Below are 18,061 nucleotides of genomic sequence, written 5' to 3' on the forward strand. Positions count from 1 at the left end.
ATTACGTGATTTGTACCGAATCGCGTTATCATGGCCCCACACCCTGCTTCACAATGCCGGTAATCTCGGCTTTGTGTAGCAGGTGTTGGGCCATGATAACGAGATCGCATGGTCACTCCCCCGCTCTGCCCCTAATGCCAGCAATGTCCCGTTCACGCCCCCTCCTGCCCTTATGACACGCGATACCCCCCCCCCCGCTTTGCATTCTGACTGCCCCCAGAATGTCAGCAAGCATGCTCTATATCAATTCACCAATGTGGACTTTTCTGTTGTTTATTGTGCAAAATATACCCATACTGTCTATTTTGGAAATATAACCTCCCTCTGATTGGTTGTTAGATACACTCCATAGCAGAATGTGTCTAAATTGTGCCTTTACTGCCAAATCCTAGTCTTCGCACAGCCTGGTCCCACTACTGTATCATATACCTTACAGCAGGTTGAAATCAATAGCTTAAATGCAAATTTTCCAGTAACACATGCCAGTCAGATACTCTGCTAGAGAGTATGGAAGATACCCCAGTTACCCAGTTATACTGCTTTTATACCGAAATTCCGGGTCTGACCCGGAGGTTGGAACAGGGTTCCAATCCGGATCAGACCCGGAATTTCCCCGGCGCCAACCCAGGATATTCCTGAGTCAGCACCGTTCACACCGGAGCCGGGTCTGCAGAGACCCAGAGTTGAAGTGGACACTTGGAGATCACGTCATCTCCAAGTGCCACTGAAGCCGGATAATCGGCAGGCACCTGGCACGATCCGGGTCACCATGACCCGGATCGTGCCATTTACACTGCAGGGTTTCACGGGTTATTCCTGTGTTAAACCCTGCAAGTTACCTGGGTTGGATTGCCGGGTCACTCGATCCGGCAATTGTTTACTCTGTTGAGCGATATTTTTCTACTGCGGATGTGCGAAAGGTCCAGAAATCTTTTACTGTGCACACGCCAAGCCAAGGGGCAGATTCAATTAGCCGCGGGGTTGTCCCCACGACTAATTTCCATCCAAAATCCCCACTGCGCGGGGAAAAGCTATTCAATTAAATAGCTTTTTCCCGCGCTGTAAAACCGCGTAAACTGCAGTTAGCTGTGGGGTTAATTTAACACGACACTAACACTTGAGAAGGGGTTTACTATCCCTGGGTATATCAGGGTGGAGACTAGGAGGTAACCTACAGTAAAGTGATGGCATAAAAGGGGCACACTCTTCTGCATTTACAATCACAAATCCACTGCTTCAGCAGCCATGTTTAGTTGGATTTGAGGAGAGTAGCCAGAGTAGGAAAATGTCACATCCATGGAAGGATTTAGAGTTGGGAAGGGGCATGTCCTTGCTAAGTTCTACATCAGTGTATAAATAAGTCTGCCCAATATTTGTAGGCTATATGCAAACCAACCAAAGAAAAACAAACTCCGGGTATTTTTCCCTGCATGCAAACAGACCCATCCATTACAACATGATTTGTTGATTTGTGGACTGCTCTCTGGTGAAATACAGTAAGCTGTCACCCTGTCCCTAAGGAGCTTTTTGGAAAAGTTGTACTCCCGGCGTGAGCTGGTGACAGAGGGAACCCGGCCGTCCTGGTACAGCTGTAACACATGACTGCCCCTAATGTAATCCCTTTCCAAACCCAAATCCTCTCCCAAGCCTGCAGGAACAAGTGGCTGCAGCAGTAGCAGCACGCCCCTCCGGAGGGGGCCTGGAGTTCTTGCCTAGCCTGGATGGATAGAACTAGGAGCAGGTGTGGGAGAGAGGTCAGAAGCTGATGTGCAGGCCAGAATGCTTTGGATCAGAGCAGGTAACGGGGGTCAATGACCCTGTGGACAGGAATTTTTATAGGATTGTTTGTTTCCATTACTCACTTTGATAGATGTGTGATGTTTTATAAGGCAATGCTTTATGAACCATTGCCCTGGATTGTATTCCAGCATGTGCAGTGAAGCAGACCTTTTGTGTTAGTATAGTCTGGATTTTTACAATGCCAACCCAAATCTGTAGGGAATAGCCTAAATCATACCTGCTAATGTGTTTGTACATTTAATGTTGATCTTTTGTACTTATAATGTCTTGTACTATTTAACTATTAATGTATATTGTCAGTTATAATGTGTTTATGTATTTGCATTTATGTTTTTATTTTATTTAGTTTTATAATTATTTATTTATTAACAGTTTCTTATATAGCGCAGCATATTCCGTTGCGCTTTACAATTGTAAGCATTAATAGAACAAAACTGGGTAATAACAGACAGATATATAGGTAGGAGGGCCCTGCTCGCAAGCTTACAATCTATAGGGAAGTTGTAAGCTTTAAATATTACACTGCTTGCTTTTGCTTATATCCTCAAATATTCCCTTAATGAAATGACAGATGACTTCAGTAACTTTAGCCAGGAGAAGTGATGTATTATAATAATACAAGTAGTTGAATAATTGTAGGATTCACATACTGTAATTAGATCTGTGGTTGTAAATCAAGACGAGTGTGACTGAATGCTTACTACAGTATGCCCCCCAGTACAGGGTCACTATTATTTACAACCTGGTGGGATGACTGTGCCACTCCTGGGGTATAGGTATAACCTTTTTACCATCAGTAACTGTATGTTACTGACTCCTCCTACTGCGCTGTAAGAGGTTAACGGAATCGGTATGTAATGCCGGCTGTCGAGATGCCTCCTCTCCCCTAACCCTCCCTTCTATTGATTCCTAATAGTCGCTAGTCACTATTTAGTGCTGCAAGTCGCTTAAGAAAGAATTGCTTTCCAGTCCAATCGTGTGGTTCCACAGCACAAAAAGTTATTTATGTAAAGAAAAAGTAACACGGTGAAAGAATTAACAATTGGAGTAAAAAGCAATCAATAGTACAAGCCGATACATACGCATGCGCACTGGTCCCAGTATACAGTCATCAATCCAGAAGTCTGTGATCATCAAAGAGGATGACTGTACTCTGGAGTCGGGTCGCAGCTTATATACCTTACAGAGTTCTACGTTAAAATATAACTTTTAATGATGGAGGTTAAAACCTCTACAAAAAGAGGAAATAGGACAACATTTACATACAATAATAAACATGTCCGAATGTGGGCCTACAAAGGCCGTCAAATACCACTAGGACAACACATAAATATTGCTACAAACATGTAAATAAAAACAAATATCAATGATATCAGTGATCCACATGTGTGTGTTAAAGAATATACTGCTCAATTAGTACGTGAAAGATCAAGGATCACTGAATCATATTGCTAAGCGTTGTCGAGTAATCAAAAAATCATGGTGAAAATATAGAAATAATGCAAATAATCAAGGGTTAATTCCTCTATATCATAAGTGACCATATGCCACCGCCTACATGTACCTTCTAAATTGTGTTTCTAAATTGAAACAACGCACAAAACTCCGGGCTCAAAAGAGATAGTATACAATCCTATATATTAGGGGTGTGCACCGGACACTTTTCGTGTTTTGGTTTTGGATCTGGATCTTTCTTCGTGTTTTGGATCTGGATTGGTTTTGCCAAAACCACCCTTCCGTGTTTTGGGTTCTGGGTTTTGTGTTTTGGATCTGGATTTTTTCTTAAAAAATAAAAAAAACCCGCTAAAATCACATAAATGGGCCTTTTTTTGTTCCTACGCTATTAATAACCCCAATAACATTAATTTCCACTCATTTCCACTCTATTCTGAACACCTCACACCTCACAATATTGTTTTTAGGCCAAAAGGTTGTACCGAGGAAGCTGGATGACTATGCTAAGCGACACAAGGGGGCGGCACAAACACGTGGCCCATCTAGGAGTGGCACTGCAGTGGCAGACAGGAAGCCAATCAGCGTTATGGTGCCCATTTGCATGTAGCACGAACCCGGGAGATCCGTGCTACATGCATCTGTGTGATTGGCACAGAGCAATGACAGGTCCGTGAGACCCGTCTGTGCTGCTGTGGTAAAAAAAAAAAAAAAAAACCTGTGTAAAAAAAGAAAAAAATGGCGTGCACCCCCCCAAAAAAGAGCAACCAGCCCCGGGCATTAGTAACCCAGTGCTGGGTGTGCTTAAATACAGGGGACAAACGACGTAGGGGTCCCCTGTACTTAAGCACAACCAGCACCGGGCTAGTCAGAACCAGCGCTGGTTGCCAAAATATGGGGGACAAACGACGTAGGGGTCCCCTGTATTCTGCGCAACCAGCTCTGGGCTCTGATCCGGTCCTGGTTCTGGAAATATAGGGGACAAAAAATGAGTAGGGTTCCCCTGTATGTTCCAGAACCAGCACTGGACTTTTTCTAGCGGGGGGCTGATGCCACAGCCAGGGGAGCCCTTTCACCGGGCCCCCCAGCCGCAGCATCAACCCTGACCGCTAGTCAGCCCAGGCCGGGGATCCCTGGAGAGCTGGGGACCCCCCCAATAAAGGGGTCACCCTCTCCAGGGCACCCCAGGCCCAGGCTGATAGCCCGGGGCTATCCCCGCCACCCCTGGTGGCGGTGGGTGGCGGGTTGATTGTGTGGTGTGGTGTAAATAAAGAATATCAAACATTGTCTTTACAAGTAGAACTGCAAGTCCCAGCTAGCCTGCCCCGCATGCTGGTACTTGGAGAACCACAAGTACCAGCATGCAGGGCATTAAGGGCCCACTAGTACCTGTAGTTCAACTGTAAAAAAAATGTTTAAAAAAACACAGGACACACACACCGTGACAGTATAAGTTTATTAAACATACATACACACACACACATGTACACATACTCACCTATGTAACCTGTAGCATCGGTCCACTTGTCCGGTAAAGTATCCCTAGGGGACCTGTGAAAAAAAACATACTCACCATCTCCTATGCGAGGTTCTGTCCTCTTCGTTCCAAAGTAGGCATCCCCGGACTTGGCAAAAAAAAAAAACGAAAACGCGATCCACGAACTTAGTACCGTTCTATAGAACGGTACTTCCCGAATGAGAGCTTAGCGGCGGGGTATCACCATGGAAACCCCGCTGCTAAGCGTTCATTGGCTGAGAGAGGTCATCTCCCGTCTCTCAGCCAATGAACGGCTCCCTCCATTGTAGTCAATGGTGGGAACCGCAGGGTAAACTTTAATAACCTTGCGGCTCCCAGCATTGACTACAATGGAGGGAGCCGTTCATTGGCTGAGAGAGACGGGAGATGGCCTCTCTCAGCCAATGAACGCTTAGCAGCGGGGTTTCCATGGTGATACCCCGCCGCTAAGCTCTCATTCGGGAAGTACCGTTCTATAGAACGGTACTAAGTTCGTGGATCGCGTTTTCGTTTTTTTTTTTTGCCAAGTCCGGGGATGCCTACTTTGGAACGAAGAGGACAGAACCTCGCATAGGAGATGGTGAGTATGTTTTTTTTCACAGGTCCCCTAGGGATACTTTACCGGACAAGTGGACCGATGCTACAGGTTACATAGGTGAGTATGTGTACATGTGTGTGTGTGTGTGTGTGTGTATGTATGTTTAATAAACTTATACTGTCACGGTGTGTGTGTCCTGTGTTTTTTTTAAACATTTTTTTACAGGTGAACTACAGGTACTAGTGGGCCCTTAATGCCCTGCATGCTGGTACTTGTGGTTCTCCAAGTACCAGCATGCGGGGCAGGCTTGCTGGGACTTGCAGTTCTACTTGTAAAGACAATGTTTGATATTCTTTATTTACACCACACCACACAATCAACCCGCCACCCACCGCCACCAGGGGTGGCGGGGATAGCCCCGGGCTATCAGCCTGGGCCTGGGGTGCCCTGGAGAGGGTGACCCCTTTATTGGGGGGGTCCCCAGCTCTCCAGGGATCCCCGGCCTGGGCTGACTAGCGGTCAGGGCTGATGCTGCGGCTGGGGGGCCCGGTGAAAGGGCTCCCCTGGCTGTGGCATCAGCCCCCCGCTAGAAAAAGTCCAGTGCTGGTTCTGGAACATACAGGGGAACCCTACTCATTTTTTTCCCCTGTATTTCCAGAACCAGGACCGGATCAGAGCCCAGAGCTGGTTGCGCAGAATACGGGGGACCCCTACGTCGTTTGTCCCCCGTATTTTGGCAACCAGCTCTGGTTCTGACTAGCCCGGTGCTGGTTGTGTTTAAGTACAGGGGACCCCTATGTCGTTTGTCCCCTGTATTTAAGCACACCCAGCACTGGGTCACTAATGCCCGGGGCTGGTTGCTCTTTTTTTGGGGGGGAGGACGCCATTTTTTTCTCTTTTTACACAGGTTTTTTTTTTTTTATTTACCACAGCAGCACAGACGGGTCTCACGGACCCGTTAGTGCTCTGTGTCAATGACACAGATGCAAGTAGCACGGATCTCCTGGTCCGTGCGTGCATCTGTGTCATTGAAATACACAGCAGCACAGACGGGTCTCACTGACCCATCTGTGCTCTGTGTCACTGTCAATCACACAGATGCATGTAGCACGGATCTCACGAGTCCGTGCTACATGCAAATGAGCACCATAATGCTGATTGGCTGAGAGCCGTGACAGACGGCTCTGTCAGCCAATCAGCACTTTGCCCATTAAAGGCAAAGGCATTTTTTTTTAAATGGCCGCTCGAGGCAAAACCTCGAGATCCGACAGCAGATCTCGAGGTTTTGCCTCGGGAGAGGGATCCGGGGCAGACAGGGAGATCCGAGCTTGGGCTCGGATCGCCCCGGATCCCCGAAGTTCGGGTGGGTTCGGTTCTCAGGGAACCGAACCCGCTCATCCCTACTATATATGTAATATCATGAGTAACGTGATGTAGTACCAGGGGACCATTCAAATATGATCCAATATGTTCCAATATGAGCAACAGGGGGATTATAGTGGGTGCCATCTACCTATCTCATACCCTCATAGTATATGTGGAGGGTCCACTCATGTCCCATTCTATACTATCAGTACATGGGACACAGCAGCCACCTTTCCCCTTGCTGTTAGTGAGTGGTATCTGCACTATACGTTTATTCTTTCTGTACCTGTAAATTAGCACCTTACGATCATATCATACTTGCTGTTTATGTACAAGTACACCATGCTGTTTATAGTGAAAGTCACTGGACAATTCCTTGTGAACTATTAACACCTATATCCTTCTCGATTTTATGGATATAATGATTTATTGATATACGAGTGTCACTGGATAGACACACTATATATAATTTTCATGTTTACTGTATTGGTGTACACTGACAGCTCATATTGGATCATATTTGAATGGTCCCCTGGTACTACATCACGTTACTCATGATATTACATATATAGGATTGTATACTATCTCTTTTGAGCCAGGAGTTTTGTACATTGTTTCAATTCAGAAACACGAATTAGAAGGTACATGTAGGCGGTGGCATATGGTCACTTATGATATAGAGGAATTAACCCTTGATTATTTGCATTATTTCTATATTTTCACAATGATTTTTTGATTACTCAACAATACTTAGCTATATGATTCAGTGATCCTTGATCTTTCACGTACTAATTGAGAAGCATATTCTTTAACACACACGTGGATCACTGATATCATTGATATTTGTGGTATTTATGTTTTTATTTACATGTTTGTAGCAATATTTATGTGTTGTCCTAGTGGTATTTGACGGCCTTTGTAGGCTCACATTCGTACATGTTTATTATTGTATGTAAATGTTGTCCTATTTCCTCTTTTTTGTAGAGGTTTTAACCTCCATCATTAAAAGTTATATTTTATATTTATCAGGTAGAATTTGTGCCCCAAACCAATAGAGTACTTGCTTTCCTTCCTTTTTTTATCCATATTATTACTCTTCTGGGCGCACCTCTACTTCCTCTAATCTTTATTCATATGACTAGTTACATTTATTAACGATTTGTGGAGTATTTCTATCACCTTACTGATTCTCATTTCCTGTTTGTACCAGTGTTTGGGGTATTCCAAATCTTCCCTTCCCTATTTGTGCTTTGTAAGAGTTCTACGTTAACAAAGTACCGTATATACTCGAGTATAAGCCGACCTGAATATAAGCCGAGGTACCTACTTTTACCCCAAAAAACTGGGAAAAGTTATTGACTCGAGTATAAGCCTAGTGTGGGAAATGGCAGCAGCTGGTAGTGCCCCCAGTAGTAATTCCCCCTGGTTGTGCCCCCAGTAGTAATCCCTCCTGGTAGTGCCCCCAGTGGTAATCCCCCCTTTCAGTGCCTCAAGTAGTAATCCCCCCCTGGTAGTACCCCCTGTATTAATCCTCCCCTGGTAGTTCCCCCAGTGGTAATCCCCCCTTTTAGTGCCCCCTGCAGTAATCCCCCCCTGGTAGTGCCCCCTGTAGTAATCCCCCCCTTGTAGTTCCCCCAGTGGTAATCCCCCCTTTTAGTGCCCCCTGTAGTAATCGCCCCCTGATAATGCCCCCTGTAGTAATCGCCCCCTGTAGTCCCCCCCCCCCCCCCTAGTAGAGAGAGATGTGGTAAGAATAAAAAAAAAATAAACACTTACCTGAAACTCCCGCTCCTGGTCCCGCCGCTGTCCGCTCCTCCGGGCGCTTTGCAGTGGGAGCAGCAGCAGCCGCTGAGAGTCTGACAGACTCTCAGCGGCTGCTGATTACAGCAAACACACAGCTGCCGGCTCCGGCGGCTGTGTGTTTGGCAGTGTGTAGCGCTGACCGAACTCCGTCCGGTCAGCGCTACACTTCACTAGAGTATAAGCCGAGGGGGTACTTTTTCAGCACATTTTTTGTGCTGAAAAACTCGGCTTATACTCGAGTATATACGGTAACTAGTTTACAGGTTTCCATTGGTTCTTGCTTCTGGTTTGCCTGGTCATTGGTTGATTCATACGGTGTCATCAGGGGCATGTCTCAGTTCTCCAAAGTAGCGTCGTTGTTTATTCGACATCAGACTATAGATGACCAGATCATCAGATAATTGTGTGCGATCATATTCAATTATTTGACTTCGACACTTCTTGTAGCCTAACCCTAACCCTCCCCACTCCACACCTTAACCTTCTCTGTTAGTGCATAAACCTAACCCTCCCTCCTTAGTGCCTAACCCTAAAACTCCCCCCTAGGGGTGCCAAACCCTAACCTCCCCCTTAGGTGCCCCGGCCTTTCCTTGTTCGGGCTGGCGTCCTTCAGCATTCCGGCGTCGGGATTAACATAGGCGTCGGTATTTCTACGCCTATCTTAAGTCCCTTGTCGGGATTCCCCTGAGGTATTGAGACCGGCAGCATCGCGGCAGCCGGTCTCATAACTACATCTCGCTCCCAACACTAGACTCCTGCACCAGGAGCTGCTTACTTCTAGATCTGTGTATGGACACGCTGCTGCAGCACCTCCTGGATGGTGACGGCTAATTCCCATTGATGGCGTACTGTGGATCAGTTCTGCGTTGGTAGGAAGCAGAAACCGAGCTTGGAGATACTGGAGTGGCAGCGTAGCTGAAGCAATTGCCCGCTCCTGTATTACACCCACATGTAAAAACAACTTGATAAAATAAAATATTTAAGGGCATATCCAATTGGGCGCAAGGTAAAAAACCTTGCGCCCCTCGCGGGCAATTTTTGATTACGCGCTCCCGATACCCACGGTATCCAATAAAAAAAAAAGTGGTCGCGGAGTTTTCAGAGCTGAAAACCCTGCACCATGTAAAAAATAAAATAAATTACACTTACCTGCCGGGGGTCTCCACGGCTCCTGGTGGCCTAACATCCATTTTGTCACTGGGGAGGGGACTGCTTGGAGGCTTCGGGGGCTGGTGGGAGGAGCAAGGGCTGCTGGGAGATGTAGTTCTCTCAGCGCCCGTTACAGGGAGGAGGGCACACACTGGGAAGGTCACACACACCGAGGGTCACTCACACACACTGACATACTCACCCTGCTATAGGAGACCGTGTCTCGGCGCTGGATGCAGAAGACGCCGCTTCGGAAGGTGAGTAATTAAGGAGTAATTAAGCTAATTGGAAACTTCTAATTGCTTAATTCGTCCTAAGGGGGGTGCCACCAGGATCCCAGAGCAAGTCCCACTGATTTTTCCTAAAATTAACTATTTTAAAATAAATCAGACTTGTTCTTGGGGTGTACGAGAAAAAAGAAGGGGTTGATTTCTATAGAGAGTAAAGTGTTCGCTATGACAGCTGGTGACCCTGGTTATTGTGTGCATGCTTTATTGCATATTACGCTGCATTTTGTGAAATATATCTGATCTGTCATCAAGATATTTTCCTTTTTTATAGCAATGATCAAAGTTACATCGTATAAAAATAAGTACAGTGGATGGAGTTGTCATGATTTGCAGATTATCAGGGAGATAATTTGTTACTTTCCGGTCGGTATCGCTGCATTGATGAAGAGATAGTGAGTATTATCCAAGGGGCACATTTAGCAAGTCTCTTTCTGTATCAGATGAAATCTCTTATAGCACATATATATTATATCTGATATGGCTGTACAGACTTCAAAGTACATAGTGCAAAATTAGCACTGTGTTCAATCCTCTTATCAGTGTACTTCTAGCAAGGTCTTGTCTCACAGCTTGCAGGCATCCGGTTGTTCTACCAATGAGGCCTTGAGCTGGGTACACACCTTTTGCAGTCACTCGGCTGATCGGGATAAACGCTCCCGATCAGCCGAGTAGTGTGTACCCAGTTCTCCCCAGGTGACCCCGTACACACTGAGCTATAAATAGCTCAGAGTGGGACTGTTTCAGAGATAGATGCTGTTAGCATCCCTGCTGTGCCCGTGGATGCAGCAGCGATGCTAACTTATGCTAATGCAGCAGTAGAAGTCTGAGGAGAAAAGACAGCATTGCAGATCCAAGTGCTGTGTCCTAAGCCGCATCATCACCCTCGGCCATTTGAGTAACCCTGAGGTTACCCAGATTGGCCTTTGCAGCTCAGTTGTCGAAGACAGACGCAGACTCTGGCCTCTACACTCCCATAAAACAGGGCAACATTCTCCCGTTATCCAAAATGGAGGCCGGCAGTGCCCCCACACCACCCCCAAATGGACAGGCTGTGGCTCAGGGGGCACTGCGTGCAACGTCTCAAAACCAGTGCCGGACTACCAAATAGGCAGAGTAGGCACCGGCCTATGGGCCCTGCGCCATGTAGTGGCCCCGCGACAACAGATCAAAATAATATTGATTTGATCTTGAAAGAAAGTTACAATCAAGCTTTCTTATATTGTTTCCAGAAGATAGAAAAAATGAATCACCTCAAAGAAACGAAAACTTTACTTTAAAGACTCTATACAGAAAATACTGTATTCATGTAATGTACCCATTAACAAATGAATGTACATAAACCATAGACAGCAGATTCACATTACAGGTTGTCTCTTAAAAGCTCATTGTCTGTCAGCTGTCAGTTTGTAAAAAAAATTTGGTGCAACCATTAAAATTGTTGGTTGGTAAAATTAAAAACGTATTAGAAAATTTGTGAGAAGAGCCCCAAGATTTCGACTCCCTAGGGCCCTCCACAGGGTTTAATCTGGCACTGTTTAGGACCTCTTCTGCAAATGCGCAGGTGCTCCTCATCGGAGGTTTGTGTACATCTCTGAATGAGGCCCTGTGTACGGGATCAGTAGGTCGGCATCAAAAATATGACATAAGATGCAACTTCCCCATCCAACAGTTGCAGGAGCGTTTTAAGCCGTTAATCAGCGAATGCTTCTGCGTGCACACCTATTTTTATTTTGTTTTTATTTATTAACAGTTTCTTATATAGCGCAGCATATTCCGTTGCACTTTACAATTGGAAACATTTATAGAACAAAACAGGGTAATAACAGACATATTGGTAGGAAAGCCCTGCTCGCAAGCTTACAATCTATAGGGAAATAGGCATTGATACACAAGGATAGGTGCTATATATTACATTTTGGTCCAGCTAGAATACAGAGTTTCTTTGTTGGCTGTATGATCCTGTCACACAGGAATGTCAGCTAAATGTCAGCAGTATGTGAAAGAAAGACAATGCGTGAGGTTATGTGTGCACTATGATAGGGGATGTAATAAGACATGGAAGCTATGAAGGTTATGTGGTCGGTTCTGGAATCTGATAAGCTTGTCTGAAGAGGTGAGTTTTCAGGGAACGCTTGAAGGATTGAAGACTAGAGGTAAGTCTTATTGTGCGTGGTGAGGCATTCCATAGATTGGGTGCAGCCCGAAGAAAGTCTTGTAACCGTGAATGGGAGCAAGTAATGCGTGGGGATGAGAGACGCAGATCTTGTGCTGAGCGGAGAGGTCAGGTTGGGAGATATTTTGAGATGAGTGAAGAGATGTATGTTGGTGTGGTTTGGTTAATGGCCTTATGTGTAAGTCACAGTATTTTGTATTGAAAATACGAATACGAATTCCGTGAGATTCAAGGACTATTAACAGTACCTAGAATCTCACGGAATTCGTCTGGGGGTCGAGCTTTCAGTTTTGTGGCTCCAACCTTTTGGAACTCACTTCCCCGCACAGTTCGAGAGGCCTCCACTCTAGAATCCTTCAAAAATAGACTCAAGACTCACCTATTCACCCAAGCATTTCACTAATGTCCCTTGTTTAAGCTTATTTTGTATTTTGTACTGTAAATGTAAAGCACTTTGAGTCCTTTAGGGGAAAAGCGCTATATAAATAAAATTATTATTATTATTATTATTATTATTATTATTACACCTATACAATCATCTGGCCATCATCCAGTATCAGTGATCGTCCCGACAATTGTATAGTTGTGTACCCAGCTTTACCTGTTCTAATAAACTTTATCTAGGGGGGTGAGAGCTGTCAGACTCAGGGTAAAGAAAACATGGATATGACAATTGTCACTTAGGTTAGACCCCATGGGAAGAAGCTTATAAAGCTGTGTGTTTAATGTGGATGGGGCAATTGATTCTGGACAAGCTGGGCATTCTATGAACTGCTAGATTAGTGATAGGTATAGAGAAAATATAATTGGATGTGTGCTTAAACTTTGTTTGCCATCCTGACAATATATATTGTAAAAGTATTTCACCAGAAATGGTTTGTATCAGTGTCAAAAGCTATATACATATAATTATTAATACTTGCTTCCCTTAGTAGACTGAGTAAGTCCTAAGTTGGTACAATGTACCTGATTTAAGCGGTATCCAGTCATTGGGTCTACATTGTCTAGATAGACAATGTTTGGGTAGACAATGGAAGATAGAAAGGCAATAGATAGACAGGGACTGAAGGTCGACACGTTGAAGGTTGACTAGTAAAAAGGTCGACAGGCAGTAGGTCGACAGGGACTAAATGTCGACAGGGTCCGACGGTCGACACACTAAAGGTCGACAGGTAACAAGGTCGACATGCGGTGGGTCGACATGGACTGGAGGTCGACCGGGTCAGAAGGTCGACACGCTAAAGGATGACTGGTAACAAGGTCGACATGGTCATTAGGTCAACACTCATATGGTCGACATGCAAATGGTCGACACCTGGTTTGTTTTGCTTTTTGGCCCTAATCTTTACCCTAACCCTCCTGGTGCCTAACCCTAACCGTCAGAGTAAGAGCCTAACCATCGGGGTAAGTGCCTAACCCTAACCGTCGGAGTAAGTGCCTAACCCTAACCGTCGGGGTAAGTGCCTAACCCTGACACTAACCCTAACCATAAAAAAAAGTGTCGACCATTTGACTATATGTGTGTCGACCTACTTCCTGTAGACCTTGTTACTAGTCGACCCGTCGGAGTAAGTCCCTAACCGTCGGAGTAAGTGCCTAACCCTAACCCTGACACTAACCCTAAAAAAAAAAAAAGTGTCGACCATTTGACTATATGAGTGTCTACCTACTGCCTGTTGACCTTCATAGCTGTCGACCTTGTTACTAGATGACCCGTCGGAGTAAGTGCCTAACCCTAACTCTGACACTAACCCTAAAAAAAAAGAAAGTGTCAACCATTTAACTATGAGTGTCAACCTACTGCATGTCGACCTTCATACCTGTCGACCTTGTTACCAGTTGACATTTAGTGTGTTGACCTTCTGACCCTGTCGACCTTCAGTCCCTGTCGACATATTGCCTGTCGACCGTCGTAACTGTCGACCTTGTTACCAGTTGACATTTAGAGTGTCGACCTTCTGACCCTGTCGACTTTCAGTCCCTGTCGACCTGCATCACTGTCGGCCTTGTTACCAGTCGACATTTAGTATGGCGACCTTCAGTCACTGTCGACCTATTGCATGGCGACCTTCAGCACCTGTCGACATATTGCCTGTCGACCTTCTGTACCTGTCGACCTATTGCCTGTCGACCTTCAGTACCTGTCGACCTTGTTACCAGTCGGCCTTTAGTGTGTCGACCTTCAGAACCTGTCGACCTTCAGTCCCTGTCTATCTGTTGCCTGTCTATCTTCCATTGTCTACCCAAACATTGTCTATCTAGACAATGTAGACCTAATGACCCACACCCGGTTTAAGCACCAAGTTCTAGTCTTTACCCCAGTGGGATAGACAGTGTTGACCTTGAGAGTGAATTTCATATATTGTAAAGCAGTAAATTACTAAAAAAGGATTTGAAGAATATTCTTCTGGTACAGAATGGGTTATAGTAATATTACATCAGCTGTCTTACGCACATTGCTGAAGGCAGATGTTTTAGGTAATGTTAATTGGAAGACGTTTTTTTGGTTTATGTGCTATTGCCAGATATCCAAGGTCTGTCCTGTGAGGGGAGAGTAGTGTATACTGTATACGTCTGGATGGAGTAAAATGTAAAGTCCTACAGTGTAAAAGGAAAGTCTTCTCCATTCTAGCACCCTGCACCTGTCACAACCCATGCAGTTCCTCTTTCCTGCCTGGGGTGTCGCTCTTTGCTCTGGTGCATCTAGCACACTCTGGTCTGTATCTCAGTAGTTTGTTGCATCAGCGGAGTGTGCTAGAAGCACCAGAGCAGAGAGCGACACCCCAGCCAAGAAAGAAGAACTGCACGGGTTGTAACCGGTGCAGGGTGCTAGAATTAACACTAGGAAAGCATGCTCGGTCACTAGTGTCTATTGTATTTGGTAGCTAGAGAGGAACTAGTCTGTAGTGCAGGGGATGCTAATATTAAAAAGCCAGCTTATCCCACCACTGTGCTCTCAGGAAGAGGATGGGACAGTGTAGTCGGTTCATGAAGGCTGCTTTCACTCCTTCCAGGAAAACGTAGTTTGCACAAGGTAGTTTAATGACATATGGATGCAGACAGCTGGTGGGTTCCAGTATATAATAGGAAATCCATGGAAAGCTGTATGGCCCCTTGTTTTCATGCTGGAAAAAAATATTACACCAATCAGTGTAAGCAAGTTCCTTTCATAAAGCAGTTCAGCATCTGAGAGACTAATTTGGTTATACGATAAAGAGTCAATTGTAAAAATACACCGAAAACTCCTGCTTTTTGGTCTGCTAAGGTCATGTCACGATGCACATCTACTGGTGATTGGAAACGCTCCCTTTACATCAATCTGTGCCTACATTGTTGATGGCAAATCTGCTGCTATCGCCATCTCAGTGATAACACGACCGTTGTGGTCCTTGTTAAACAGGTTCCTCCAATCTTTTTTTTTTTCTGGTGGGGGCTACTACAAGCTTATACCTGCTACTCTGCAGCAGGCATGGCTGCCATTAAATATTGTGGGGCCCGGGACTGTCAAAACAGTCCCCCCCCCCCTGTCTTCCTACATAAAAACAATTCTGTTCGATATCTTCGGCCCTGCTAGACTCCCTTACCCCAGCCAGTCTCCTTCTGCCTCTCCAGCCCTTGTGTCAACTCCCCAGCCCTAGCCAGCATCCAAGAAGACATGATGCAAGTCACTTACCGGCTCCTTCTTCTGTCTCGAGACTCCTGACTGCGTCGGGGTGGTAGGAGGCAGAGCGAAAGGATGGAAAGTGGCAGAGTGGTGCAGGGCCCTAACTAGGGTAGTGCGACCAGCTCCATGGCACAGGGCACCGCAGGGAAGGGGACGCTGTTCGGGCCTGACAATTTTCCTGTTTATTATCATTCTCACTTGTAGCTTCCTCTTCTTTTATCCCCAGCATCTCCTGGCCTCCCCTATCTCTTCCCTGGCCATTCCCCATGCAGCCATGGCCCTTTTTTAGGTGCAGAATCTTATGTCCCTATTTAAAAATTGAGGGGGGTGCCAATGCTCTCTCTGGCACAGGGCACCGAAAAGTCTAGTTATGGCTCTGGAGTGGTGGGAAGCAAAGCGGGCGGGTGGGCAGTGATAGGAGGCAAAGTGGGCGGATGTGCGGGCTGTAGGAGGTGGAGCGGGCAGGCCCCCCTGTCATTCATGTTTATAGTGCGGGGTAGTTTCTAGCGGGCAGAGCACCTCCTCTGTCACTGACTGTTCATTTAGGGGGGTAGTAGCATGCGCTGTGCAGTAGAAACGGGCCCTCCTCTCCGACAGCCAGGGCCCGGGACTCCAATACCGGCAATCCCCCCCTGATGGTGGCCCTGGCAGCGGGGTCACATGTTTCATTTGTCCATACTTCAACAGTGGACTTATGCATACTTACCTACTTTTGAAAAAGCATTTCAGGGAGATTGTGAAAGTAACACCTATGAGCGCGGCGGTAAAGTGGGCGTGTACTGCTACATCTGAGAGGCGTGTCCTAAAATTGACTTACATCCAAATGTAAATGCTCCCAAGAGCAGTCAGTAAGATCTATGTGATGATGAAAACACACTGATACTTTTCAGAAAATGCATGTAGCTATAGAGATCATTGTGCCTTATACCCAATGCAGGGAAATTATACTAATGATCCCATTTGAATGTATATATCTCTGTTTTTTTCTTTTATAGAACAGCTACATAGTGGAGGTAAGGTGCTATCAGGGAGATTGCTAGGCTCTTCAGGGAGACAGGGAGATTGCTACTATTTCAGGGAGTCTCCCTGACAATGAAGGAGAGTTAATAAGTATGTCAACATACCTTAATGTAAGTGTGCCTTTATTATTTATGTTGGCCTTTCGACTTCTAAGGCCTGACCTTGTAATATTTGCAGGATTGTGAGTAAATATTGAACATGCCGTGCCGATATAACAGAAATTGATAGTGTGTGCGACAATAGTAACAGACCATTCAGTTGTAAACTATGGGACATGAGTTGGTTTTTGCTTCCTCTTTCTGGCTGCTTAGCTGCGGAAATTATAATGTCTACAGTGCACTGTGTGCTGGGTAATCCCGGCCTTGCCACCCGCACACACCTCCAGAGCCCGCCTCGCCCTTGGACTTTGCACTGGGCTGATAACAGGTGCCCAGGTAGTATAACAAAGCTGGAAAATAATTAACTCTGCTTGTGTTTACTGCCATAGTGGGAGTATGTATGAGAACACGGAAAAAGCTGTGAGCCAACCCTTCTCCCTTCTCAAAGGTATTGCATCAGAAATAGAGGATTCTGGGTATTCTGAATGCAGCGCGCCTTGCAACTTCAGCTGTCTTTGGAATTGTTAATAGCGCCATCTATTGTCCACATCACGCTTGAACATCTATCCTAACCTTATCCTGAGTATTACAGTAAGCTTATCCTGTTGCACTTGTTGAAGAAATAGTCTAGTTGAAAGGAATTTAATCTGGAAATGTTCACAAAGCTTGTCATAAATTTAGATTTTTAAATTAAGCTGCCCATATTTGGCTTTGATGAATACATTTATTGATTTTAATCCTTGAAGTTTGCTACTAGGTACAGTGTGATCTGACAGAAAAGATGGTTTCATATAATTGTGTGTACACAAAATAACTGGTAAATCCAGGGCAAAGTTTAAAGTGATAAGGATAGATACAGTCAGGTCCATAAATATTGGGACATTGACAGAATTTTCATATTTTGGCCTCTATTCACCACCACAATGGCTTTGAAATGAAACAAACAAGATGTGCTTTAACTGCAGACTTTCAGATTTAATTTGAGGGTAATTACATCCAAATCAGGTGAACGTGTAGGAATTACAACGGTTTCTATATGTGCCTCCCACTTTTTAAGGGGCCAAAAGTAATAGGACTCATATTCTATTTGTTTAGGACAGCCAACTGCAATCACTTTAGCATTTTGGGGCCTAATTAATAAAACTTTTAGGTATCAGGGGTATTTAACACAGATGTTAGTTATCTCCTGTTTC

General features: G+C 45.3%; 1 protein-coding gene across 4 annotated transcripts in view; it reads left to right on the forward strand.

The window, feature by feature from the left end:
* The window catches only part of MYRF (myelin regulatory factor), a 188,506-nt gene that overhangs the window by 50,853 nt on the left and 119,592 nt on the right, over positions 1-18,061 (forward strand). Inside the window, exon 1 of one of the 4 annotated variants that reach the window (XM_088454534.1) lies at positions 1,542-1,798. The exons of the other annotated variants lie outside the window; for them this stretch is intronic. Within the exon in view, the coding sequence (XP_088310660.1) occupies positions 1,780-1,798 (19 nt within the window). The 5' untranslated portion in view covers positions 1,542-1,779. Of the gene's footprint in view, positions 1-1,541; positions 1,799-18,061 lie in introns of those variants that run through there. 4 annotated transcript variants of the gene reach the window in all.

Source organism: Taudactylus pleione, unplaced genomic scaffold (assembly GCF_031769625.1).
Source record: "Taudactylus pleione unplaced genomic scaffold, aTauple2 ptg000619l, whole genome shotgun sequence".
Taxonomy (NCBI): domain Eukaryota; kingdom Metazoa; phylum Chordata; class Amphibia; order Anura; family Myobatrachidae; genus Taudactylus; species Taudactylus pleione.